General features: G+C 59.9%; 2 protein-coding genes across 7 annotated transcripts in view; both read left to right on the top strand.

Moving 5' to 3' along the window:
• Positions 1–1,899: 1,899 nt before the first annotated feature.
• Positions 1,900–15,778, top strand: SEZ6 (seizure related 6 homolog; the record flags this gene model as incomplete). The annotated part of the gene is made up of 17 exons (XM_082328034.1): positions 1,900–1,966; positions 9,842–10,417; positions 10,490–10,623; positions 11,490–11,682; positions 12,018–12,203; positions 12,279–12,447; positions 12,802–12,968; positions 13,051–13,245; positions 13,593–13,731; positions 13,809–14,005; positions 14,080–14,274; positions 14,357–14,548; positions 14,628–14,825; positions 14,926–14,964; positions 15,076–15,196; positions 15,275–15,377; positions 15,749–15,778. The coding sequence occupies 17 exons, from the start codon at positions 1,900–1,902 to the stop codon at positions 15,776–15,778; spliced, it is 2,901 nt and encodes a 966-aa protein (XP_082184160.1).
• Positions 15,779–17,265: 1,487 nt separating this feature from the next.
• PHF12 (PHD finger protein 12) overlaps positions 17,266–25,305 on the top strand; it is a 32,902-nt gene continuing 24,862 nt past the window's right edge. For 4 of the 6 annotated variants that reach the window (XM_082328697.1, XM_082328694.1, XM_082328696.1 and 1 more), the window contains exon 1: positions 19,802–25,222. Coding sequence is in view for 2 of the 6 variants with exons in the window: in XM_082328692.1 (XP_082184818.1) it covers positions 17,547–17,612; positions 17,948–18,129 (248 nt within the window). In the remaining 4 variants the exon portion in view is untranslated. Of the gene's footprint in view, positions 17,613–17,947; positions 18,130–19,801; positions 25,223–25,305 lie in introns of those variants that run through there. The other 2 variants (XM_082328692.1, XM_082328693.1) reach the window with 2 other exon arrangements.

The following is a 25,305-nucleotide window of genomic DNA, read 5'->3' as shown; positions in this document are numbered from 1 at the left end:
TTGCAGAGAAGGTTTGGGGAACAGCCTGGTGCAGGCTGTGGGAGCTGCCCCAGCTCAGAGACATGTGGGGCTGGAGAAACTGGGAATGAGGAGCTTTGGCCGAGGCCAGGCAGGGCTCAGCAGCGGCTTGCTGCCTGCTGAGCTCTGCACTCACTGCACCCACTGCACCCATTGCACTCACTGCACTCACTGCACCCACTGCACCCATTGCACTCACTGCACCCACTGCACCCGCTGTACACTAGGATGGTGGCTGAAGTTCCCTGAAAGCCCATCATCATCCATGCCAGTGCTGCCTGCCGGCCTGTGCCAGCCTCATCCTGCAGCAAGTACAAGCCAGCACTTAAAAAAGAATTAGGGAGCAACATCGCTCCCCAGGGAGCCAAGGCCATGTGGCTGCAGGGAGCAGGGTGTCCCCCCCACCCGGCTGCGGCATGCCAGCTCCAGCTGAGCTCGCCCCCATTTAGCTCCCCGGCCCTCACCATCCCCAATGCTTTGAAGGCATCTGCAAAGGGCTTGTTTGCTTTCTATCAAAACCAACAGCGACCAAAGGCAGCCCCTCATTAGCAGTCCAGGTACATGCCTGGGGAAGTGTCAGGTGGATTAAAATTATTTGAATATCATAATATTAGAAACTCCAATTTGGCCTCAAAATGCTCGTCTTCCAAGCCGTACCAGGGCTTTGGTGCATTAAACATTGATGGAGCTACCAGCGGATCAAAGTGTCGGGTTTAAGGCTGAAAGTGCTTTGCAGGAGCGCCAGTTACCCCCCCCGCCCGCTCCGCAGTCCCCCCGGGACAAGAAGAACCACGGCATTGTTGCCTGCCCGGCTCCCACTGCAGCTGTGGGGCTGGCAGTGCACAGCCCGCGCTGTGGGGCTGGCAGTGCACAGCCCGCGCTGTGGGGCTGGCTGCTGCTCTTTCCTCCCCATGCCGAGCCGTGCAGCACGTGGTTTGCCATTCTCCGTGGCAGAAGCAGGGCCTGGGATTAAAATTAAAAACCCACCCGGTGATGGTTGTGTGGGCCATGTTTGCAGCCAGGGCTGGCCGAGCTGCGGGGGATCTGTGCCGCGCACAGCATCAGCATGGAGAGGCAAAGCCATCTGGGCTTTCACAGAGACGGGGAGGGGGTTATTAGACAAAGAGCTGTTTTTTTTTTTTTTTTATTTTTAACACACACAAGAGCCGTCCAGCAGCCAGCACAGAGCCGCTCGGTGCTGGTGCCAGCACCATCTGCCTGCTGCAGGGCTGGCTGCCCCCTGCCGCCCGGCCCTCCCAGGGGAGCGGGACCCTGAGCTGGGGACTGGGGAGCAAGTGTCGGCCCCTCTCCATAAGGACTAAGGTCCCCTGCCTCTGTGCAGTGCCCAGCTGCGGGGGCTGCCCTGGGCCCAGCTTTCCCTGCTTGAGGGATGATGAGCCCGGCCCCAATTGGGGCTATTTAAGGGTGGGGAAGGGCAGCTGGGGAGGGGTGGGGGCTGTGTGTGGCTGGGGTGAGTGTCTTGGAGGGTGCAACACAGGGGGGTGGCGGCAGTAAGGGGGAGGCAGGATATGAGGGAGTGGGCAACGAGGACCTTTCCTGTGGCTCCCCAGCCCGGGGGATTGCTGGTATTGGGGGGGTGAGGTGTAGGAGATCCTCCTCCCCCAGCTTTCAGCTCCTAGCATTTTCAGGCGCCGCACTCGGAGAGTTACGGCGCGGGGCTGGGGGTGGGGTGGCAGGGAGGAGCCCCCCTTCCCAGCCTGCAGGATTGGTGGGCGCCGCACTCGGAGCGTTACGGCGGGGGAGGGGGAAGCCCCCCCCACCCCGGCCCCGGGATTGGCGGGCGCCGCACTCGGAGCGTTACGGCGCGGCGCGGCCGTGCCCGCAGCGCGGAGCTGTCCGCGGTGCTGACCGCCGCCGGCCATGGGCTCGCCGCCGCCCGCCCTGCTCCTGCCGCTCCTCGCCGCGCTGCTCCGCGCACCGGCCCACGGTAAGCGCCGGCCCCGCGCCGACCGCCCCTCTCCCCCGGTCATCCCCCATTACGGGTCACCCCCCCCGCACACACCAACCACCCCCGGTACCGGTGGCCCCAGCCCCGCTCCGTCACCGCTAAACTTTGCCAACTTGCGCTCGCCCCCGGTGAAGCGAGAATCCCCCCCCCTTACGCATCCCAGCCCCCCCCCGCCGCCGGGGGCGCGCAGAGCGGTTTGCAGCCGGGCTGGTGCAACGCCGCCCCCGGCGGGCTCCGGCGACAGCCCCTCTGTCGGTATCAGCGGCGGGGGCGGGGGGCACCGCTGCACCGGGGGCTGGGCAGGCACGGCACCGCCCGGCGGGACCCGTTCCCTCGGCTGCCGAGCCCTTCGAGTCGCTGGCTACGCCCGACAGCGGGCTGAGAGCCAGCCCCTCCGTGCGGTCCCCACTGTGGGGCTTGTGGGTGTTTGGGTCTGGGGCTCTTCCCCCTGCCCCCGTTGGGGTGGCCCCTCCGGCTCTGGGGAGGGCATCGGGGAGACATGGGGATGGTGGGTGTTGGTCCTTCCCAAGGAGAGCAGCCAACACCCAGCTCAGCTCCTTGGTTCTGCCACCCGTGGGGCACAGGCTGCCTTGACACCTTGCGGCTCTGCTGCCCAAAAAAACAGAATTAGGGACCTGCCGAGGCTTGGGGGGACCCACTGGGTCTTGGGGTGCCCTGGTCCACTGCGGCCATGCCAATGGTGGGCAGTATGCACAGGGTGAGGAGCGGGCATGGGTCTGGCCCTGCTGGCCCTGGCGGGATGCAGGCGGTGGATGCAGGCTGCCTGCACGGCTCAGCCGAGCTGCAGGCAGCAGCCGTGCAGGGAGTTACATAAAATCCCCATCTGGCAGCTGAGCCCAGCCGGGGAAGGGCGTCGTGGCCGTGTGCCCACTGCTATTCCCATCTCGCTCTGCCAGCCGGGGCTGCTGCCACAGCCTTCTTGCTTGGGGGGGGTGTTTGGGGGACCCTCCGCAGGGCAGCAAGTGGGGTAAGGCCATGGGACCCCCCATCTCCTGCCCTGCCAGGGGACAGTGAGGCTGGAGGGGAGTCTGCGTCCCTGGCTCTGTCCTGGGAGCAGGGCCCTGGGCAGGGCAGGCTTCCCCCGAGGGAGGCTGGTGCTTACGGTGTCAGTTTAATGATTTCTAATGAGCAATTACCTCTAGTCAGTCCCCTAATTTCTGAATATCAATAAAGTTAATTAAACTCTGCATGTGCATTTCCCAGAGTGTTAGAGGTAGGGATGCCCTGGGAGGCACCAAGCTCGTTCCAGGGCTGGGAGCCGTGGGGTTCCGTCCACCCTGTGCCCCCCTGTGTGCTAGGAGCTGCCCATGGGGCTCACCCACCTGCTCCCTGTCCCCCATCAGGCAGGGCCCCCAGACCAGCACCCCCATTTCCATGCAGCATTGCCATGCTCAGTGTCACCATGGCCTTGACTTGGCATCAATGGGCTGGTGCATGGTGGGGATGTGTCCATGGGGCTGCGGGACATGGGGACAGGGGTCTCGGACTCCTCAGCCAGACTGGGGGGATTGGTGATGCTCCTTGGGTGGTGGCAATGCAGGGCCTGATCTTCTCTCTCTGTCACCCTGTGCAGTGACCTGCAGACCTGTCCCAGCTGTGGGCCAGCTCCATCCCCAGTGCCAGCAGGGGTTTGCCCCAGCAGAAAGCAAGGTTCTGGGCCCCATGGTGCTGGTGCAGCTGTGGGTGCCAGGCACAGCTCCATACACCCTGCCCCACCGCACCCTCCTCTCCCCAGCTCTCCAAAGCCATGGCAGACCTGGCTTTTTTGGGGGTCATCCTTGCCATGCTGAAGGGAGCTCCTTGTAATTTGGGGTCAAAGCAGCATGGGTTGTGGCAGGGGGCATGGGGCCTCACTGTGCCCCCATGAGCTGTGTCACACCATCTAGTGTCAGCTGGATGCACCATGCCCACAGGGACAATGCATCTGGGGGACATGATGTCCCTGGGGATGCGGGTGCTGGTCGGGGGTCTCAGTGCAATGAGGGGGCCAGGGAAGTAAGCAGGTGTCTGCTACAGTAACTAACAGTGTGTATGCTCGTCCCCTGTATGCCTCGGAGGAGTTCATCACCGCCACGTTGCCATGCCACCAGGCCAGGATTATCTGGATAATGCTCTTAAGCTGGAGGGTGGGAGGGCAGGGCTGCCCTGTGGGGGTGCAGGCTGGGCCAGCCACCTCCACCATCCCCCGGGAGTCCAGTCACCACAGGACCAGCTGTGGGTTAGTGCTGGCAGGGCTGGATTTGGCACACGGTGCTGCACTGGGCAGGGCTGCCGGCCCTGGGCTTCATGCAGCTGCTGGGCAGAGCCAGAGCAGTGGGATTGTGGGGGGGAAAATGTGGTGCAAAGGAGCCTGAGCAAGGACATGGCAAGGGCAGCCCCGGGCCTGGTGTGGAGCAGTGGGGGGACTCCCCTGTGCCGCCCATGGGACCCCCAGACCGGCACAGGCCTCACGAGGGCTGTGTCTCCTGGCGTGCAGCCCTGCACTGGGGTGAGGGCTGAGGCTGACCCTGGGCTGCTGGGCCCCCTGTGAGCGCAGGCAGGCCCCAGGGAAGGTGGATGAAGTTGTGTCTCCGGCAGCTCCAGCGGGAGAGGATAATTTCGCCTCCAATCAATTCTTTAAATGTGCACAATTGAAAGATTGCCTTTGAAAGCTGCCTATAACCAGGGAAGTAATGGATTCCCTCCAGTCGCAGGCAGCAGCTTGGTAGCAGCAGCATCCCTTCCTCCGGCTGCCGCGGAGACAGGGCCAACTGGGGGACCGGCACCTCTCCTGCCACAGGCATCCTTGGGTGGGCAAAGGGGGTACCTGGACCCGTCGGAGGCAGCTGGGGATGTCTCCATCTGCCTGGCAACCCGCCAGCCTGCCCCACACTGAGACCCAACGCCACTCTTCCGAGGCGTCAGAGGGTCCCATCGGCCAGGGTTGGGGATGCGGTCAATCCCCTGCCTGCAGGAGAGGCGGCGAGAGCTGGCCCGCAGGCTTGCTGTGCCAGCGGGGGTTATTACATATATAATTTAAATGCAGTAACAAGCTGTGCTGAAGGGATCAAATATTAATCAGCTGCAAGAGTGCCGCTGTGACCCTGTGAAAATGGAGAGAGGTGCTTGAAATGCCAGATCAGCTGGTGCTGGGCAATGTGTGGGGGCAATGCACAGGCACAGTGGGCTCTGGTGGTCCCCAGCTGCCCTGGGGGGGTGGCAGCAGGGAGAAGGGATGTGGCCGTGGCATCAGCCCTTGGTGGCTTCCAGAACTGGATGGTTCCTTCTATATGAAGAGAGGTGACTGGGAAGGGTGCGGGGTTTACTGGCAAGGGGATGCTCACGTTGAATTTCCAGAGGTGCAAAGGCTGGTGCTGGGGGCAGCTGGGATGCTGACTCTGGCAGGAGCAGGCGGCGATGCTCTGTGCTTCCTGCCCACTTGGGGGGAACGGTGTCTGGGGGAAGATGATATGGCTGAGCAGCCCAACATGGAGCCTGACAAGCAGCTCTCGCTTGCCTCCCACAACTGGATTTCAATTACTGTGACCGGCAGCGGGTGGAGGGAAGGGGAGCCAGGAGGGCAGTGCAGCTGCACTCTCCCTGCCTGCCTCCTGCCCTACACCGGGCAGGCACCCCCAGCACCCAGGGGTGCCCTGCTAGTTGGGTGCCCCAGGATGGTGAACAATACTGGGTCCTAGGGGAGCCTGGAGCTGGCACAGAGCCCTGTGGGGAGCTGGCACCCATGCTGTGGGCACCCTGGGGTGGCACAGGGTGGGTGCTGCCCGGTGATGGGAGCTCCATCGCAGGGGATCCTGATGCAGGGCTGGGGTGGCTAATTCAGGCACTGCCGGTGCGGGGAAGGGGGACATGGCACCGCACCACTCCAGAGCTTGGGTCCGAAATAGCAGCAGACATGCAATTTATCACTGCCACCGCTCAGGGAAATTGCTGTACAAATGCATTAGCTCCGCAGGGAGAGCGGCAGAAGTGGGATTACATGGGCCATGGGCGGTGAGGAGGGGACAGGGGCACTGCTGGCACCCTCTGGGTGGGAGGGAGGAAAGCCCCAGGGACAGGCACCCTGGTGCCCACTGGGTTCTGCCCTCACGCCCACTTGGTGTCAGTGATGCTCGGTGTTTGGTATGTCAGCCGGCGCTCGGCCGCTGCGATGCTCCAGGGAACCGGTTGCAGCGACATGTGACACGTGTCAGCGGGTAAATGACTGTTCAATTCAAGGAGAATCGCAAAACATACAAGGTCAAACGCTTCCCCGCCAGCGCCGCCATGAATATTAAAGCCGGGCTCCCCCCGGCAGCCGCCGGGGCTGGCGGCTGTGCTCACCGGTGATGACACCAGGACAACCCCTCTGGTCATGTCCCCCCCTGTCCCCCAGCTGCTCTGGCAGCTCTGGCTTGTCCATGAGCATCTGGCTCACTGGCAGTGCTGGGGTGGAGGAGGCCATGGGGCAGCAGGATGTAGGTGCCAATTGGGTGCCAGCTGGTGCCAAGGGGGTGCCCAGCTCGCCAGGCCAGGTGCTGGTGGGTTGGCTGTGTAGCAGCGATGTTGGCTGGGTGGCATGAGGAGCAGGGCCGTGTGGTGGGGAGCTGGCTGCACATCCCTGCCTGCCCCCACCCGCCCCTGCCTGCACCTGCCTGCACTCTCGCACCGTCTGTGTGCACATGCCTGCGCTCACCCACCCACTCCTGCTTGCACCTATCTGCCCACCCGCTGCCTGCACCCACCCATCCCTGCCTGTGCTCTTACACCACCCACCTGCGCCTGCTTGCATCCTGACGCTGCCTGTACTCTCACGGTGCCTACACCTGCCCACCCACTGCCTGCACCCACCCTCATTCCCTGCCTGCCCCTGCCCACAGGGCCTTCCCACCCAGAGGCAGGCAGGAGGGTGCCCCCCTCCCTGCCGGGGGTCCCCATCCCCAGGGCCACCAGGGCAGGGGACAGAGATAGAGATCTGGCATCAATCGGGCACATCCCCCCTCCTGGGCCTGCCGGGGGGGCTGGGGGCTGCGGGGGCCATGGCTGGGGGACTGTGGCGCCAGCTGCCTGACAGCTCATTCATCATGGTTGCCAGCCCCAGCTGGGGGGGCAAAGCCAGATTGGATTTTAAATTGGAAAATAAACCTGGACTCCTGCGAGCCCCAATCCCTGCCCTCCTCCTGCACCAGGGACCCGGCTGCCTGCACCTCCTGCCTGCCCAGGCTGCCAGCCCCCTCCTACCGATGGGGAAACTGAGGCACGGAGCACCACTGTGCCATGAGGCCATGATGCTCCTGGGGCAGCCGAGGGCCCTGCCCTGTTCCTTCCGCTGAGCCGTCCGCTGCGTTATTACTTTCGTGGCGGGCGGCATCGATCGGCACTCCCCGGGCGGCTGTGTGCCGCCTTATTTATTTATTTGTGACAGCAGGCGGCATTGATTCCCGCCGGGGGGGGCGGCCACTCGCCACAGCCAGATTAGTGTCCGGTGTCTCCCCGGCTCCTGGCCGCTGTTAATAGACTCCTGCCCAGCAAAGCCAATGTGACGGATTAGGACCTTGGCCCAGCTGCGGCCACAGACACGTGCCATGCATGCCAAGGGGCCCCAGCAGGCACATGGCTGGTGGGGACCTGACAGCCCCTTTGCAAGGGTCTGTGCCCACCCTGAGCCCTGGGGCATCCCTGCTGGGTGCCAGGGCTTGGAGGGGTGGGTGCTGGGTAGCAGGGGTCCCTGTCACCAGCCCCTGGTCACCTTGGTGACGTGGGAGGGACACAGCTGCGGCAGGGTCACTGGAGATAAGCTGCTTAGAGGCATCTGTGGAGGTGGAGGCCCTAATCCTGCAGTGCTCGAGGGTCATGGGTGGCAACATCTGGGCACCCTCTGCCTTCCCACGGTGCCCTGAGCATCCTGCATCCCCCAAGGGCCAAGAGCATCCCCAGTCCTGAGCATCCTCCGGTGCCAGGAGCATCCCATGGTGCCCAGAGCATCCCATAGCACCCAGCACACCATGCAGAGCCCAGGACAGCAGCCGGTGCCCAGGCACTGCCCAGCCCAGGGTGCCACAGCACCCAGATGGGACCTGCTGTAGGAGCCTTGCTGTGGGGTCTAGCCTCACCCAGCAGCTCCGATGGGGACCACCGTGCTCCCTAGCACCCCAGGCAGCTGAGACCATGGGCAGGGAGGTGCAGGGGGCCAGGGTGAGCATCTCTACCCCAGCCTTCGCTGTGTGGGGTGTCTGTGGTGGTTTGCAAGTGGCACAGGGCCCGGCACTGAGCGCTAATTTGCTATTAAAGCCTAAAAGATATTTTGGCACCCTTCAGTATAAACTCATTAACTTTTATGTTCTAATAAATGGATCATATTAAAAAATAATTCTGGCCTTGCTGGGGGGCAAGTGAACCTTTCAGAGGCAGTGCGGTCGGGTGCTCACCTCCCTGCTGCCCTGCTGTGCCCTGGGCATTGTCACTGTCCCGGGGTGGTGGGGACACAGGATGGGTGGTGGGGCAGTAGGGATGCCTGGCAGCACCCAGCAGCTCCCCCTGCGCCACTAGCCCAAGATAATGTCTCTTAATAGTCCCTTAAAAGTGGCAGTCGCAGAGTAATTAATCTTCGCGGGGCCCTGCCCTGCTACAGATCGGTATAATTACCCAGTAATTGGCAGTATCGTGTCATCAGCGCCTGTGCACGGCAGCGAGACGTGCCCACGCACTATCACGGCCTCGCACCCCACAGCAGGCCACAGAGGGATGTTGGGTGCTGCTGCGGCATCCCCCCTGCTGTGGCACGGTGGGGCTGGGGAGCTGAGCCCCCCGGGAGAGGGGACCATGCGGTGCCGGATCCGGCAGGGAGAGGTGCTGGGTGGCTCATTAGGGCTGATTAAATTCTTTTTTTTTTTTTTAGTCTAAAGGCTGTAAATGGCTGGGCTGGGCTCACTGGAGATTTCCTTGGGGGCTAATGCATCGGAGGGTGGGGGAGTCCCCATGGCTGTGGGTGGGACGTGGGGAGCATCGGAGGGGAGGGAGTCCCTGGCAGATTGACATTGCCTGGGGACAGCTTGGCTGGCAGGTGGATGGAGAGAAGCTGAGCTCTTGCAGATTCGTTGCACTGGCGGCCTAGAGCTGGGTCCCACCATTTGGGCTCTGGTGGCATCCCTGGTGCAGCCGGTCACGGCAGCCACAGCAATCACCTGCATGTCCGCACTGTGGGGATGTGGGGTCCCGGGGGACCCTCAGCACGGGATGGCCACCTCCATGAAGAGGGACAAGCTGTGACCAGGGACACCCAACCCCAGGGCTGTCCCCACCAGGGCTGAGTGACAGGAGGGGTGGGCACCCTTAACGTGGTACAAGGGTGCAGCTGTGTGTTAATTAGCCAGGGCTTAATTGCCTGGGCTACCCTAGTGAAGGGCATACCAGGGCGAGGCATGGCAGGGCCCCACTGCACGTGGTTGACGTGCTTGTTTGCTGTCCTGGCTGCTGTGCAGCATTGACCTGCAGGGAAGCGTTAGTCCTTGGGCAGCACTGGCCCGTGGTGAAGTGTTGGTCCATGATGAACTGTTGGTCCGTGGTGCAGCATCGGTCCCTGGTGCAGGATCAGTCCCTGGTGCAGCACAGGCCTGTGGCATTGCACCAGCATCGCTCCCCAGTGCAGCGTCAGTCCCCAGCGCTGCATCCATCCCTGGCGCAGGATCAGCGCATGTCCAAGTGTTGGTCACTGGTGCAGGGCTGGTCCCAGGTGCCACATCAGTCCATGGTACATCACTGGTCCAGAATGAAGCATTGGTCCCTGGTGCAGAATCAGTCTATGATGTAGCATTAGTCCGTGGGTCCCCAGCACCCCACACTCTCTCCTTCCCCCAGGCTTCAACGGGCTGGCAAGGAAGGCTGGGGAGAGCGCTGAGGCCGAGGGGGAGCCAACGGCACTGCCCACGCTGGCGGAGCGGGAGGCGGAGGCTCGCTTTGTGAGCACAGCACCGACACTGAAGCTCCTCAACCACCACCCACTGCTGGAGGACCTGCTGCACGAAGCCTTCCTGAAGAAGGATTACCTGGGCCAGGCGCCATTCCTGCCCGCCGGCCCTGGCCCCCTCCTGCCCGCAGGCGTCCTCCAGCCGGCCCCTGGGCCCCCAGCCCCAAAGCCCCCGCCACGCACTCCCGCTCTGCCCAGGGCCGCCTTCCCCACTGACCCACTGACCACGCCAGCAGGGCACCTGGGGCCATGGGGGGAGGTGTGGGGGGCCGTGCCGGGTGCCGACTCCTCATGGTCCCCCACCGGCGTGCTGGAGTCAGGCCCCGCGTCCCCCAGCTGGGCACCCAGCACCCCCGGCACATCCCTGGGACCCCATGCTGGAGCCACCGTGGTCCCTGGGGATGAGGAGGGGACCACCACCACCTCCACCATCACCACCACCACTGTCACCACACTGCAAGGGCCAGGTGAGCACCGGGGAGGGAGCTGGTAGGAGCTGGGGTGAAATGGGGCTGAGCCAGGGTCTCCTCTGTCACCAGCTCCCTGCAACCGGACACTAGCAGGCCCTGAGGGCTGGCTGGTGTCCCCGGAGCCGGCGACCGTGCCCTACGATGGCAGCCTGGACTGCTCCTACACCATCTCTGTCTACCCTGGCTACGGCGTGGAGCTCAAGGTGAGCTGGGGCCTGCGGGTGGGATGGGGTGCCAAGTGCCCGCAGGCAAGCGTGGTCCATCCCCTGCTTCGTGCTGTGGCTGAGTGGCCATGCACAGTGGGGCAAACAGGCAGTTCTGTCCCTGTCCTCTTCCCTCTCCCTGTGTCCCCGAGCCAGGCTCAGGGCATCGCTCACCCTCGGGTCCCGGGTTAGGGATGCAGTCATGTGGGCTGGTGGGAACCCCATGCCCACCGGCTGCCGTGGCTGGCACCCATCACGGAAGAAGCAATGTGGGATTTAATTAACGAAGAACTGATGGAGAAGGTGTAAGCAATGCTGGTGGGTGCGACACTGTGGTGCGGAGCCAGGAAAACCTGGTGCCCATCTGCCAGGAGCAGAGGCTGGCGGCAGCTCCCGAGGCCTCGTGCTGCTCCCGTCAGTGGCACGTGGCTGTGCATCCCCACCCCTGCCCAGCCCACCACCTGAGCTGCTGCGGGGCAGCACCGTGGTGTGCCAAAAGCCGGTGGCGAGCAGGAGGCAGCAGCTCCGCAGTCAGCCCCTGCTCCTCCTCCTCACGCAGCAGCGCTCGCCAGTGCCACTGCTCATCACCACGCAGTGCTGCTTAATTAACATCATTAATAGCAAATTGCTCTGGAGCACTGGAGCACACGCCTGGCTGTTGGCGGGGCTGTCGGCATGGGCCTGGCTGTGCTGTGGCTGGGCCCTGCTGCTCTTTGCGTGGCGGGATGATTTATGGCACTGCTAACCATGCTTGAAAGGCGCTGCCCCATGTAGACAAGCTCCAGTGTGCTATCGACCACAGGCAAGCCGTCTGAGAACCAGCTCCGAGTGATGCTGGGGCGGTGACGCCTGACTGTCCCCCGCAGGTACAGAACATCAGCCTGGCAGAGGGGGAGACACTGACGGTGGAGAGTGTGGGGGGCCTGGAGCCCACCCTCCTGGCCAACGAGTCCTTCCTGCTGCGGGGCCAGGTCATCCGCAGCCCCGCCAACCTCCTCACCCTCCACTTCCAGAGCCCCCGGCCCCCCAGCCCCGGCTCCTACCACTTCCGCTACCAAGGTACGGGGCAGCGCCCGCTGCCAGCATGGGCGCCCTGCTACTCCCCCGGGGGCTCCCCTGCTAATTTGGAGAGTGGCGATGCATGGTGGAGTTAATCTGTGCCGCTGGTGGTTTAAGCGGGCACAGTCCGGGCGAAGAACGTTAATAGAGAGCTAATTGGCATGAGCAATTATGGGCTCATTTAGCATCATTACCAGCAGCGATAGGCACTGTGTCACCCAGCCCTGCAGCACCCAGGTGCTCCCAGGGGGCTGGGGAGGCAGGTACTGGGTGCAGGGTGGGCTGGGGTCCCAGGGGGTCCGTCCCCCCCCAGTAATGCTGCCGCCTGCCCCCAGCCTACCTGTTGAGCTGCCCCTTCCCGGCACGGCCAGCTTTTGGGGAGGTCTCAGTCAGCAGCCTACACCCGGGTGGGGACGCCCGCTTCCGCTGCGCTGCCGGCTACCAGCTGCAGGGTGCCCGCCGGCTCACCTGCCGCAATGCCACCCGCCCCTTCTGGAGTGCCCGTGAGCCCCTCTGCCTCGGTAAGCACTAGCACCAGGGGGGACATGATACAGCTGGCATGGCACAGCTGGCTGCTGACGGTCCCTCTCCTGCAGCGGCATGCGGCGGGATAGTCCGGAACGCCACGGTGGGACGCATTGTCTCGCCTGGCTTCCCTGGGAACTACAGCAACAACCTGACATGCCACTGGCTGCTGGAGGCTCCCACCGGCCACCGCCTGCACCTCCACTTCGAGAAGGTCTCGCTGGCAGAGGATGATGACAGGTTTGGCCCCAGGGCAGGGGGGGATTGGAGAGGTGGGGGGCATCCTGGGACAACTGCGCACTGGGCACAGGGCCATGTTCAAGGATGGAGGCCATTGGCCATGCCCATGGATGGATGCCATTGGTCATATTCAAGGATGGGTGCTGTTGGCCATGTTCAAGGGTGGGTGTCGTTGGCCATGCCCAAGTGTGAGCACTGTTGGCCATTGGCCACGGTCAAGGATAGGTGCTGTTGGCCATGTTCAAGGAAGATACCACGGGCCATGCCCAAGGGTGGGTGCCATTCACCATGTTCAAGGATGGGTGCTGTTGGCCATGGCCGGTGCAGCACCTTGCTCCTGCCGTGCCTCGGCAGGCTCATCATCCGCAATGGCAATAACGTGGAGGCGCCGCCGGTGTATGACTCCTACGAGGTGGAATACCTGCCTATCGAGGGGCTGCTCAGCACCGGGCGCCACTTCTTCGTAGAGCTCACCACTGACAGCAGCGGGGCCGCTGCAGGCATGGCGCTGCGCTATGAGGGTACGGGGCTGGGGCGTAGGGGGGCACCTGGCCATCACCATGCCTGCCTGGCCCCCACAGACCTTCGCCCCTGTGCCCGCAGCCTTCGAGCAGGGGCATTGCTACGAGCCCTTCGTCAAGTATGGGAACTTCACGGCCAGCGACCCCCGGTACCCCGTGGGCACCATGGTGGAGTTTAGCTGCGACCCTGGCTACACGCTGGAGCAGGGCTCCACTATCATTGAGTGTGTTGACCCCAGCAACCCACAGTGGAATGAGACGGAGCCGGCGTGTCGTGGTGGGCGCTGGGGCCAGGGGGCTGGGGGGGCTGGAGCTGGGGGTTCAATGGGTGCTGGAGTTGGGGGGTGCTGTGTGTGATGGAGATGGGCCATTGTGCTGCAGTGCATGCTGGAGCTGAGGGCCATGGTGGGAGCCGGAGCTGGTGCTGGAGCTGAGGGTTGCTGTGGGTGGTGGAGTCAGGGATGGGCTACAAAGGATGCTGGAGCCACTATGCCACGGTGGGTGCTGGAGCCAGAGCCAACGGGGATGGTGGGTGCTGGAGCTGGGGTGCTGAAGTGGATGCTGGAGCCGGGGGGCTGTGGCGGATGCCCATGTGGCGGTGCCGAGCCCAGCGTGCACCCCCAGCGGTGTGCAGCGGTGAGCTGACGGACGCAGCTGGTGTGGTGCTGTCGCCCAACTGGCCGGAGGCGTACGGCAAGGGCCAGGACTGCATCTGGGGGCTGCACGTGGAAGAGGACAAGCGCGTCATGCTGGACGTCCGCGTGTGAGTGTGGAAGCAACCGGGGATGGGGGGACAGGAGGGTCTGCACATCCCCCGTCCTCACGGCCCCATCACACCAGGCTGCGGCTGGGCATGGGGGACATGCTGACCTTCTATGACGGGGACGACCTGACAGCGCGCATCCTTGGCCAGTACACGGGCGCCCACAGCCGCTTCAAGCTCTATGCCTCCACCGCTGATGTCACTGTCCAGTTCCAGTCCGACCCTGGTGCTGGCACCTTCGCCTATCGGCAAGGCTTTGTCATCCACTTCTCTGGTGAGCCCCATGGTGGGATGGCGTCCCCGGTGTCTCCAGTGTCTCTGCCACCCTGCTCACCCCTGTCCCTGCAGAGGTCCCCCGTAATGACACCTGCCCTGAGCTGCCGGACATCGCCAACGGCTGGAAGACGTCCTCACAGCCGGAGCTGCTCCACGGCACTGTGGTCACCTACCATTGCTACCCTGGCTTCCAGCTGGCCGGCACTGACCTCCTGATGTGCCACTGGGATCTGACGTGGAGCGGCGATCTGCCCTCCTGCGAGCGGGGTGAGTGGTGCCCGCTGACATCCCCCCACCCCATGGTGTGTGGCTGGCAGCTGCCGTCACCACTGGTCCCTTCCGCCCACAGTGACCTCCTGCCGGGACCCCGGGGACGCCGAGCACAGCCGCAGGGTGGTCTCCAGCCCTAAATTCCCAGTGGGAGCCACCGTGCAGTACGTCTGTGACAAGGGCTACGTCCTGGCGGGCACCGGGACCCTCACCTGCCATGACCGCACTGTGGGGGGACCCAAGTGGAGCGACCGTCTCCCCAAGTGCATCCGTGAGTCAGGTACCCCCTCCCCAGGCATGTCCCCTGAACTGGTGGCGGGCGCTGATGCCACTGTGCCCCTGCGCCACAGCGGAGACATACGAGCCTTGCCACAACCCCGGCGTGCCGGTGGGCGGGCGGCAGAGCCCCGAGCGGCGGCTGTACCCAGCGGGAGCCACCTTACGCTTCTCCTGTGCCGCCGGCCGGGCGCTGCTGGGCGAGGGCAGCCTGCACTGCCTGCCCGGGCACCCCTCGCGCTGGAGCGGCTCACCTCCCATCTGCAAGGCAGGTGAGTGGACACCTCCCCACCCACCTCAGCACCCAACTGGCACTGCTTGGCACCCCGCTTCTCGCCGCTGATGCCGGCTTCTTTCTTCTCCCCCCTCCAGCCTCCTACGATGAGTTTTACAGCAACCGCAACCTGGACGGTAAGGGTGAGGGTTTGCTGGGACAGCCTGGGGTGCTGGGGTGTGGACGGGCACCCTGGGGTGCAGCCAATGTGGGGTGTCCCCTTGGTGAGCCCCCGCTCTCCCGGACAGCTGTGGCCAAGGCCGTGCCCTCTGGGACGGCACTGGAGGGCACCAACGTTGCCATCGCCGTCTTCCTGCCTGTGCTGGTGGTGGCCCTGCTCATCGGGGGCATTTACCTCTACTTCTCCAAGTGAGTGGCCAGGTGGCCCCTGGCCCCCCATGGGGCCCTCCCAGCCCCACGGCCGCCCCAGCTGCCCTCTCCCCACAGGCTCCAGGGGAAGCCGGCGCTGCAGCTGCCCCTCACTGGCTCCCACCCCTATGACCACATCACCGTGGAGTCAGCTTTTGACAACCCCACCTACGAGACAGGAGTAAGTAATGGCCCCTGCACCCCCTTGGCTGGGGCTGGGCACCCTGGGGACCACGCATCGCATGGGCCATGTGTGCCAGGGGCTGTGCATGGGGTGGGACAGGTGTGGGAAGGGGCCATGCGCTCCAGGGACCACGCATGGGATGGGACATCCATCTAGATACCACACATCAGCTGAGACAACTGTCCAGGGACCACACATGGGATGGGACATTCATCCAAGGACCACGCATGGGATGGGACATGCATCCCTGGGGCCGTCCCTGGGCTGGGATGTGCCCCCAGGGCCCTACGGGGTGGGAGATGCCCTGTCCGGGTCCCTGGCACCCCACCGCCGAGTGTCCAACCCCTCGCAGTCTGTTTTCTTTGCAGGAGACGAGGGAATATGAGGTGTCCATCTAGGTGCGGGCAGCATGGAGCTGGGCGCCGCAACCACCCCTCCTGGGCCCCCCCCCCGCGCCCCCCGGCCCCCAGCATGGGCCGGGCACACCTCTCCCAAGGAGGCTCAAGCCAAGCACTCGATGGGAGCGACCCGGGTGCCGGCCACCCCCTTGCCACCCCCAACCCACCTAGACCCCTGTGGGGTCTGCCCGGGTCCTGCTGTCACCCAACCCCCTGCCCTGGGCTCAGGGGGTGCTGAGCCAGCTGGGGTCCCCGGGCCCCATCCTGCCCCCCAGCCCCCCCGGGGGCACAGCAGCCCACCCAGCCCCTGCCACGGAGGAGGGAGCCAGGCAGGGGGAGCGGAGCCGCGGGGACCCCCCAGGTAAGGACAGGGCTCCCCGGGGCTGCCGTGGGGAGGGGGCGGCGGGACGCCCTGCAAAGCCCGGGGGGGTCGAGGGGCCTGGGCGGCCGTGGGAGTGCCCCCCCTACCCTCGCCCATGCCCAGCACAGGGCCTGCCCCCCCCGCACCCCCGTGTCCCCCCCCGCACCCCCGTGTCCCCCCCCCGGTGCCCCAGCATGCTGCGTCCCCGCCCCGGCCCCCCGCTTGCTTTGCGCTCCCCAGGGCGGCCCCTCTGCCACCGGCCTGTCCCCCCCGCACCTCCCGGCACCCCACGGCGGCCGGACCCGGGCCGCCAGCCGGGCTGCGCCGCCCCGCCGCGTCCCGCCCGGGCTGGTGGCCCCGGCCCCAGCCGCCCCACCCCGGTCTGGAGAGGATCCGCCCCCCGCCATCTTTTGGTTGTTTCATGAATAAAAACTGGTGTTTTAGAAGAAGCGCTGGCGTCTTCCTCAGCAGGGCCGGGCAGCCCGCAGTGGGGGTGCAACATCCCTCCCGGGGCCCTTGAGATCCCCGCGCCCCCCGCCGCGCCCCCAGGCAACATCCCCGCGGCATCCCCCGCCCGCCACACGCTGCGGGCGGGGAAGTGCCCCTTTAAGGGGCGTGGCCTCCACTGAGATGACGTCACGCGCAGGAGACCGCCCCCTCCGCCCCGGCGCGCCGCTCGCCGCGCGCCCCCTGCCGGCGGGCGGGCCCCGACGCCCCCCCCCGCCCTGCGTCGTGACGTCACCGTCAGCCGCCCTCCCCCCCCCCCCGCCTCGCCCTGGAACGTGACGGCGGCCACGCGCCTGCGCGCCGCCCTCCTTCGCCCCGCCCCTGCCGCGCCTGCGCGGGGAGGGGGCGGAGCGAGACGGGCGCGCGGGGAGGGGAGAGGCGGTGCCGGCGGCGCGCCTGCGCAACGGCGGCGCGTGCGCCCACCCCCCCGCAGAGGCGGAGCCGTGCGCGGGCAGGCGGCGGGGGGAGGGGGAGGGGCGGTGGCGCGGGGCCGCGCCTGCGCGCGGTGTGTGCGCGTGTGGGGCCCCCCCCCCCCCCGGCGGCGGGGCGCAGTCTGCGCATGCGCGCGCGGCGGCGGGGCCCTGAGCGTCGGCACCGCCTGTGTGTGGTGCGTGCGCGGCGGCGGCGGGCGCGGGGCCGCGCCGCCCCCTCATCCCTCCCTCCCCCCTTGCGCGGCATGGCAGCGGGCGCGGGGCCCCCCGCAGCCGCCCCCGGGCCCGGCTGGAGGAGGAGGAGGAGAACGACGACGGGCAAGCCGCAGCGGCCCGTGGGCTAGGCCCCGCCATCCGCCCCCTTCTCGCCGCGAAGCCGCCGCCGTTGAGGGGCCGCCTCCCCCCCCCCCCCCCCGCTTCGCTCCCTCTCGCCGGGGGGGGCTCTCGGGGCCGCTCCCGGGCTGGATGAATGTGGGAGAAGATGGAGACCAAGACGATCGTCTACGACCTGGACACCTCCGGGGGGCTGATGGAGGTGAGGCCCGGCTGCGGCGGGGGCAAGGCCTGACCGGGGAGGCCGAGGGGCTGCAAAACGGTGAGGGACACCCCCCACCCACCCCCCCGGAGCCCCGTGGCCATAGAAGGAAGTGCGGAGGGACGGAGGCGGCTCACCCAATCCCCGGGAGAGGCTCTCCCGGACGCGGGGCCGGCGGGCGGGGCGGGCCTGGCCCAGGCCTTGTCCCGTGCCCCCCCCCCAGCGGCCCCCGGGCTACTCCGCCCCGGCGGGCGGCGGGGAGAAGGGCGCATGGGGTCAGGGTCCGTCCCAGCGCCTCAGAGCCCCTCTCTGTCTGTCTGTCTGTCCATGTGTAGCAAATCCAAGCCCTCCTGGCTCCCCCCAAGAGCGAAGATGGGGAAAAGAAAAGCAGGAGGCCCGAGAAGGAGCCCAGGCGAAGTGGCAGGGCCACTAACCACGATAGCTGCGATAGCTGCAAGGAAGGAGGGGATCTGCTGTGCTGCGATCACTGCCCCGCTGCTTTCCATCTCCAGTGCTGGTAAGGCTTGGAGCGATATCCCTCTGGGTCCGGCTGGCCCGGCCCAGCCCGGCCCGGCCCAGGCAGTGCTTCCCTCCAGCGGCTCCTGCTTCCCGTTAGGTCCCTGCCTTGCACGGGGAAGGGAGGGACACAGGGCTGGGGTTGGCAGGCAGGAACAAAAAGGAGGTGCAGACCCCATTCGGGGTCTGTCCCCCCTGAGACTAATCCACAGCGGCTGAGGTGAAGAGCCCCCCTCACTGCTTTCTTGCGGGGCGGGGGTCCACCACCCTCCTTTCTTTTTGTGCCGAGCAGTGGCCGAGAGGCCTAGAGGAGGAGCGAGGCCGCTGCCTGCGCGGCCTGGCTGCTCTGGTGCTGCCCTTACCCGGCCTTCCACCGCCCCCCCTTGGGCGGAGAACTTCCCCTCCTCACCCCTCTCTAAGGCTGTGGTGCTTGGGGGGGCCTCCGGAGGGCCTTGGCCGGCGCGGGGGGAAGCGGTGATGGCGACTCTGCACCAGGCCTGACATTCCCAGCGCTTCCGTGCTGCTGCAGCTGCTGGGAATAATGGAGGTTGCTGTCTCTGTGTCTCCCTGCCTCACTGTTTACAATATGGCGACCTTCCTTTAAATTATATTTTTATTCTCAGCGCCATTTTGGCTGCATATATGACTTCCAAACCCTCGCAGCACTCCCCCAGTATCTCAAACGTGAAAATACCTTCCCTGTGGAAATCCAGGCCTCCAGACTTTAAAATTGGCCGGGTTTATTCTTTTCCCTCCTTTTTTCCTTCCTCCTGACTCTTCGGACCTGCTTGTCTCATCCGTGTCGGGTCCTCTTGCTGGGAGTTGCATGGCTTTCTTGATGAAGGCAGATCTTTCTGCATGCAAATCTGTGTGCCGTGTGGGAGTCGGAGGTGTGCGTGGAGGCGGTGGCAAAGCTCTAGTCGGTTGAGGCTGCAGCGGGGAAGGACTCTCACTGCCTTCCCTCGCAGCTTCCTAAGCTCTCGGCACAAAGCGACCCGCCAAAGGCACCTGAACTTTCCGCCCTAAAGTTTTTTCCTTTCTGCACTGGGAGCCCAGGCACATCCGAGGCAGCCTTACCCGAATCTCCCCTTCAACAGTTGACACAGGCGGGCGGTTTGTGTTAAATTAGCGCAGCTAGAGTGGATAATGGAGTGGAGGAGGGAGCAGGGCAAGTCAAACAGCTGGAGCTCGGGCGTACAGAATATTCTTCCTTAGGGGAGATTTTTTTAACCACATTCCTTTCTCTCTTTCATGCTTTGGAGCTTTGTTTGCCACCCTGTTACAGCTGTCTCCTCTTTGCTTCCCCCCCCTTTTTATTTTTCTTCTTTTGCTTGGTGGTTATACTGTGTTTATATGCTAATTGCAGGTCTCTGAACACTTATTAAGCTGATTGCTGATACCAGGAGAACTGACTGCGGTCACAGTTCTGTAGGGAGTGTCCCGTTAGCAGCATATAGCCAGACGAACCCGACAGTGCTGTAGCGTGCAGCCATGACATCATCCCTCCTACCCTGAGGAAGTGCTACTGGTGGTAGTGCAGATCCTCTTCATATTTACTAGGAGGACACTAATTTTTTTTTTTTTTTTTGTCCAGCCTTCTTGGTGAGCTTTAAGGGGTTTTTTTCTTCTGTCAGGTGTAGTTGCTTAAAACTCGGTGTTTGCTTTCAGATGCTGCCGAACACATCCTGAGCCTTCTCTGAGTGAGGCTGGAGCGATGGCTAAAACTTCACGTTATGAGATGGAAGAGTTGTGACTAATGCTGTAGAGTTTCCTGGTTGATCCTGAATCCTAGTTAAACCTAACCGTAAATGAGACTACTTTGTGCATGGCTAAATCTGGCTAAATTTCGTGGCTTGATTTGGCAAGTTTCTTGTAGTTAGTGAGTGGGAAATGGTCATGTAAATCAGATATCTGTAAAGCTTTGGCTGTACTTGCGTAAGTTGCATTATAATTATTAAAAAAAAAAATCTTTGGCTAACTAGTCACCCTTCAGAACAGAAATGGAAGGGGCAATTCTGATTACACTTTCTCACTTCATTTGTTGCCTTTTCTGGGGTATCTCTCGGGCAATCATTTGGACAGTAGCCCAAACCCTGCTGTGGGAAGTGGCACGGTCTGGAGTGGAGCAGCGGGCCAGCTGCACGCTGCTGGATAGATTTTGCCTAAAGGCCTCCAGCATGGGCCCGGTTTTGCCTCCTTGCTCATGGACCTCTGTCCATTGCTCGGCCAAGGCCTTCAAGTGAACCTAGTTGTTTTGAAGGAATGCTCAGGTTTTGTTCTTGTGTTTTCTTCCCTTTACCTCCTACATCTTGCTTAAAGTAAACTTCCATTATGGATATAAACTTAGGCATAAAGGCAGCACTTGCAACTTCCTTTCTGTGTCCTTTTTTTATTTAAAGAATAGCAGCTGTAATGCAATGCTTGTTTTAAGTCATTTGAATAGCAGTTTAAATATACTGCTGGGGCATACTAGCTGAATTGTGTTGACAGCTTACCTGTTCTTTAAATATTTATTGTAAGCTTTGGTACCAGGTTGCATTTATTATAGCAACATAGCAAAAAAAAAAAAAAAAAAAAAGGAAAAAGAGATCAGCAGCTCTTAGTTGGTCTAGGATTTGTAATCAATCAGTTGATTAAAGCTGTATAGCAGAGGCCATATTATAAAAGAAAATGAGTGACGAGAGTGTGATCAGCCCCAGTCACGCAGTAGGCTGGAGACAAACCTAGGAGTTATCCCAACTCAGTGGCCCATAAACTAGTTTTGTTTCTTCCTGTGTAGAGAAGGCTCTTCTGTATCGTGTTGTTTAAACCTGTAGTGAGCAAGTTGGCTTCATTAGGTAAGTGTATGATTCTCAAACTTCAGCAGTTTGCCTTAACTTCAGTTTAGTACCTAAACCTGTTGTCTTCTGCAGAAAACAGAAGGCGCTGGACCAAAACCCCCAAAACTTTCCAAGTCTGATAGTATTACACATCTCTGATGGTAAATAACAAGTTTTGTTGATACTCTGTGGAATGACTGCTCTCCTGAATTAATGTGGGTGGAAGTGACTTCCCAGTTCATCTGTCAGGGTGTCAGCTCTTCTCACAACTCTGTTTCAGAATCGCTAGTTCAGCATAAACTCCTACAGGTACTGTGAGAGTCCGTGGACTGGGAGGATTACCAGCCTGGCTGTGGATAAATTGGCTTGGTGGGAGGGATACAGGAAAGTGTAAAATCCCTTCCAGATACTTAGTTTCAACATACTTGGATTAATATCATAGTCTGGTGACTGTCTTCAGGTTTGAATTTACAGAGAGGGGTTTTTTTCTGTCCTTAATTCTTGAAAACAGAACATAGGGTTTTTTAGCTCTTAAGTCTGCTTTTGGTTATGCTGTTTGCCCATAATCTGCTGCTTTAGGTAATGGTGCAGCATGCATTTTCATTCTGATGTTCTGCCTTAACCCAGGCCCCTGGGAATGGCGTACGCTCCGTCTTTACATGATTGAAAACCAATTTTCCAGTACTACTTCTATTCTTCCCCATTTATATCCTCCTTCTGGCTATGTGATTGTTAGAATTCCCTGTATTTTCTTGAGCTCGTGGTAAACTTGATTCATGTTGAAGTCGGTTTGCAAAGTGACTGATGTTGCAAATTCATCACAGCTTCGCTGAAGGATTAGAAAGATCCCTGGGAGAGGAAAAGTTTAGTTAGCAAGCTGGGGGAGGGGAGTGACAACAGGAGGGAGAACTAACACAGAACAGTTTTGTGTTTGTTTTTTCTTTTTTTTTTTCTTCTTTTTTTCTTTCTTTTTTTTTTTTTAAAGTCTCACTGCCCGAGTTTCTGGTTGGAGGTGCCCAAAATTGCTTTCTGGTTGGAGGAGCCCAAAATTGCTAACCTCACTGAACGCTGCTGTTCGAGTCCCTCTTATAAATTGCATGCTGCTGGCTGTGAAGCACTGGTAGCATGGCAAAGTGACCTCAGTAGCCTAAAGCTGACCACCTGCCCATTACAGTAAATAGACAGTACTGGTTTTGTGGCGCTGCCCAGCAAAAACGCTTCCCTTAGCTGCTGGATCACCCCGTGGCTGTGTGGGGAGAGGTACACTGCATCTGTACTGGGGCCTGCTAGCTCCATCAAACTTTTTGCAACGCTTGCCTCTTCATGTTTATATTTGGAGCGTTTGGCTCCATTTCCCCTCTGATCTGGCAGTGTTCGCCAAAGTGCTGTTGTCGAAGAACTGGAGTAACAGAGCTGCAAAGAGAAGTAGACAAAGCTAAACTAGCCTGAGTTTTGCATATTTTCTATGAGTCACGTTGCTTAAGCGCTTTGCACGAAGAATGGAAAAAAGTTCTGTTTGACTGGTAGGACATCAGTAACTTTTTCCCCGCCTTACCCAGGTCTAAAAGGTCCTGCATTCTCTTGGCATTTGGTCTAGCTTTGGGTTTTTTACATAAATATCCCTTCTATGTGAAGGGAGGGAAACATTAGCCTGTCTATTGTCTTAGCTAATCCCTCCCTTAATGGGCATCTTCGGCTGCCTCAGGGTTTTCGGGTGAAACTTTGAATGGTCTGAAGCATCTGCCACCCCAAGGAGTAGCAGGATGTCCAGAAAGGTGCCTGAGAGACTAACTTCAGGCCTAACAGTGAACTACAGAGCAGCAGGGTTTCAATACATTGAATTACGTGTGTTGGTGTGACTCTTACACACTGGCACTTCTGACAGCTTCAAAAAAGCTTTTTGTTTAACTGCACAAAGTTTTTATTTTGAGGTATTCTGTGTTGTGGTTTCTTTTTTTTTTTACATTAAATGACTGGCAAAAACCTACTTTAATGTTCATGTAATTGCATTTTGAAGATCAGATAGTAAGCTGTTCTGTTCTAAACATTAATTTAAATGAATCTATCTTAACTGATTGTTAAAACAATATACTTTTTTTTAAAAAAAAAAAAAGCAACTTTTATTTTTATGTATCTTTGGTTCTGATATTTTGGTAGCGTTGGGGCCAGTGTAGTCTTGATCTTAAACCAGAAGGAAGCAATTGCATTGGCTTGGTTTCTCGGTGCAGAGGGTCACTGCGCATGTGTCTGCAGAATGTGGTAACATGATCAGTCTTGGCAGTTCTGTTCAGCAAAGTTGTACCAATGAGATCTTTTGCTCTCCTTACTTTGTCCTAAATCTCTCAATGCAAAGGCAGATAAGGTCAGCCTCAATCTATGAACTTAAGCTGAGGGCACCAGAAAACCATTCACAGTAAGAATTTGATGAACTAATCTAATTTTGCGACTTGCAAACCACAATTTTCACCTGTGTGTGCATGTATGTTGCTCGTGCTAAACTAAGTGTGAGCAGATTTTGCAGCATGGGCCAGAGCTGGGCACTCAGATCAAGCCGTGGATCGCTGCTGCAGTTCTCAACATCAACATAAAGCAGTAGGAGCAAGGCATTAGGATTCTGTCAAAGTCAACATCTAACTGCTTAACTTACTCTTTGTCTTCAGACATGGCTGCTGTATGGACTAGCATTATGTCAAACATCCGTAGTGATCTGAAGTGGTTTAAAAGGGCACGATACAAGACTTAATAAGGAAAGTTCTCCACTGTTTTGTCCCTTTCCTTGAGAAAGCGCCAGCTTTATGTTGACTGGGACTTGTGGAACTGAGAAGTCTTCTTTTTGTACTGCTGTGGGATCCATTTTTGAGTTGACTCCTCAAGTTCAGTAGGATGCAAGGGCTTGCTTCGAGGTGAAGGCTTGCTTCGAGGTGGGGTTCATGTCTTTGTTCGGCTTTGTTGGTGCTGCCCCGGAGCTGGTCTTTCCTGGTATGTCAGGCCTGCAGGCATGACTCATGGGAGCCTTTCAAAATGTGGAAAGGTTTTCCCAGAGGAGTTCCAGCTCCTCCAGGCGTTTGCAAAGGAAATTCTTAATTGGATTAGATTCATAATACTAATCTGCTAATGACTGTTTGTTATGGAGATCTCAGCACTATCTTGTAAATATATTCACCTTCATTTAGCTTGCCTGGTGTCTTTTTATCACAGACAAGCTCAGTGCTGTTAAGATTGTACAGCCGCCTGTGGATCTCGTAGTCAGGAATGGGAGGACAATTGTGTTTATTACACAAAATCGTATAATGCTCTCATAATTCTCCCCTCTCTATTTCTCAGTGTTGCTTTAGGTGGGGGTAGTAAATGGGAAGCAGTCATGATTAGCATGTCTAACACCCTGCTGTACTTCTGTTACAGCAGGTGTGAAGGACATCTTGGATGGGGAGTGGCCCCACACTGTCCTCAGCTACAGATTTTTAACAGCAGAGCTATATATTTATAGTAAAAGTCAGGACCAAACATACATTTCATCCCCTGAAACTGACCTTTATGACTTGAGTTGTAGGTGCTGTTGTGATGGTGTGAAGAACACCTGCATGGAGGGCAGGGTTCCTGGCTGTCTCCCTGTGTAGGACAGACTGAGTCAATTGGATATTTCAGTGTTGATACTGAAACAGTTTTTCTACAGAGTAAAAGGCACTAACATCAATTCTTCTGTTTACTGACCCACACAAGTGGATGTTAAACTGTTTTTGTTGCTAGACTGACTCACTGGTAGGTGTCAGGTTCTTGAGTTTTTCCTGTGCTCTGGAGCCCTTATTAATCCTTGAGTCAGTAGCCAGTAGCAGGAATCCGCTGTGGAGAAAGCGAGCAGTTACTTCCAGAGTAGGAAGGAGGTGTATCTTCCTGAAAGCAAGTGTTACAAAGTCTGAATATTGAGGGAGTGCTGCCTGTTGCAATGTAAATCCCATGTGAGAAGGGTGTACCTGGTTGGTTTTTTTTAACCAGTCAGGAAGTAAGCTTGGACTTGTGAAAAGGCTAATGTATCCGAGAATATAATATGGCTTTGTTATAGGGGTATGATGTACTGGATTTGAAAGAAGTGAGTGTAAGCAAAAAGCATCTTGCCACGTCAGGTTGCTGGCTAAACATGTGATTTTGTGACACAGTTGGATTGTCAGAGCTGGCTTTTTCTTCTTACAGTAGTCGATTTACGCTGCCTTCAACTCCAATGCTTGCTAGATGTCTGCCCAGCTTCCTCGAAGGAATGCTGCAGTATCCAGTAAATCTGTAAGCTGAATAAAAATAGTATTGTACCTTCTTTTTAATAAAGGGGTTGACAGATATCAGTTGTAATGCAATTATATACCATT

This window comes from Platalea leucorodia (assembly GCF_965183815.1).
Source record: "Platalea leucorodia genome assembly, chromosome: 16".
Taxonomy (NCBI): domain Eukaryota; kingdom Metazoa; phylum Chordata; class Aves; order Pelecaniformes; family Threskiornithidae; genus Platalea; species Platalea leucorodia.
The sequence above is the reverse complement of the archived record's forward strand: the minus strand, read 5'-3'. Positions and strand labels throughout refer to the sequence as shown.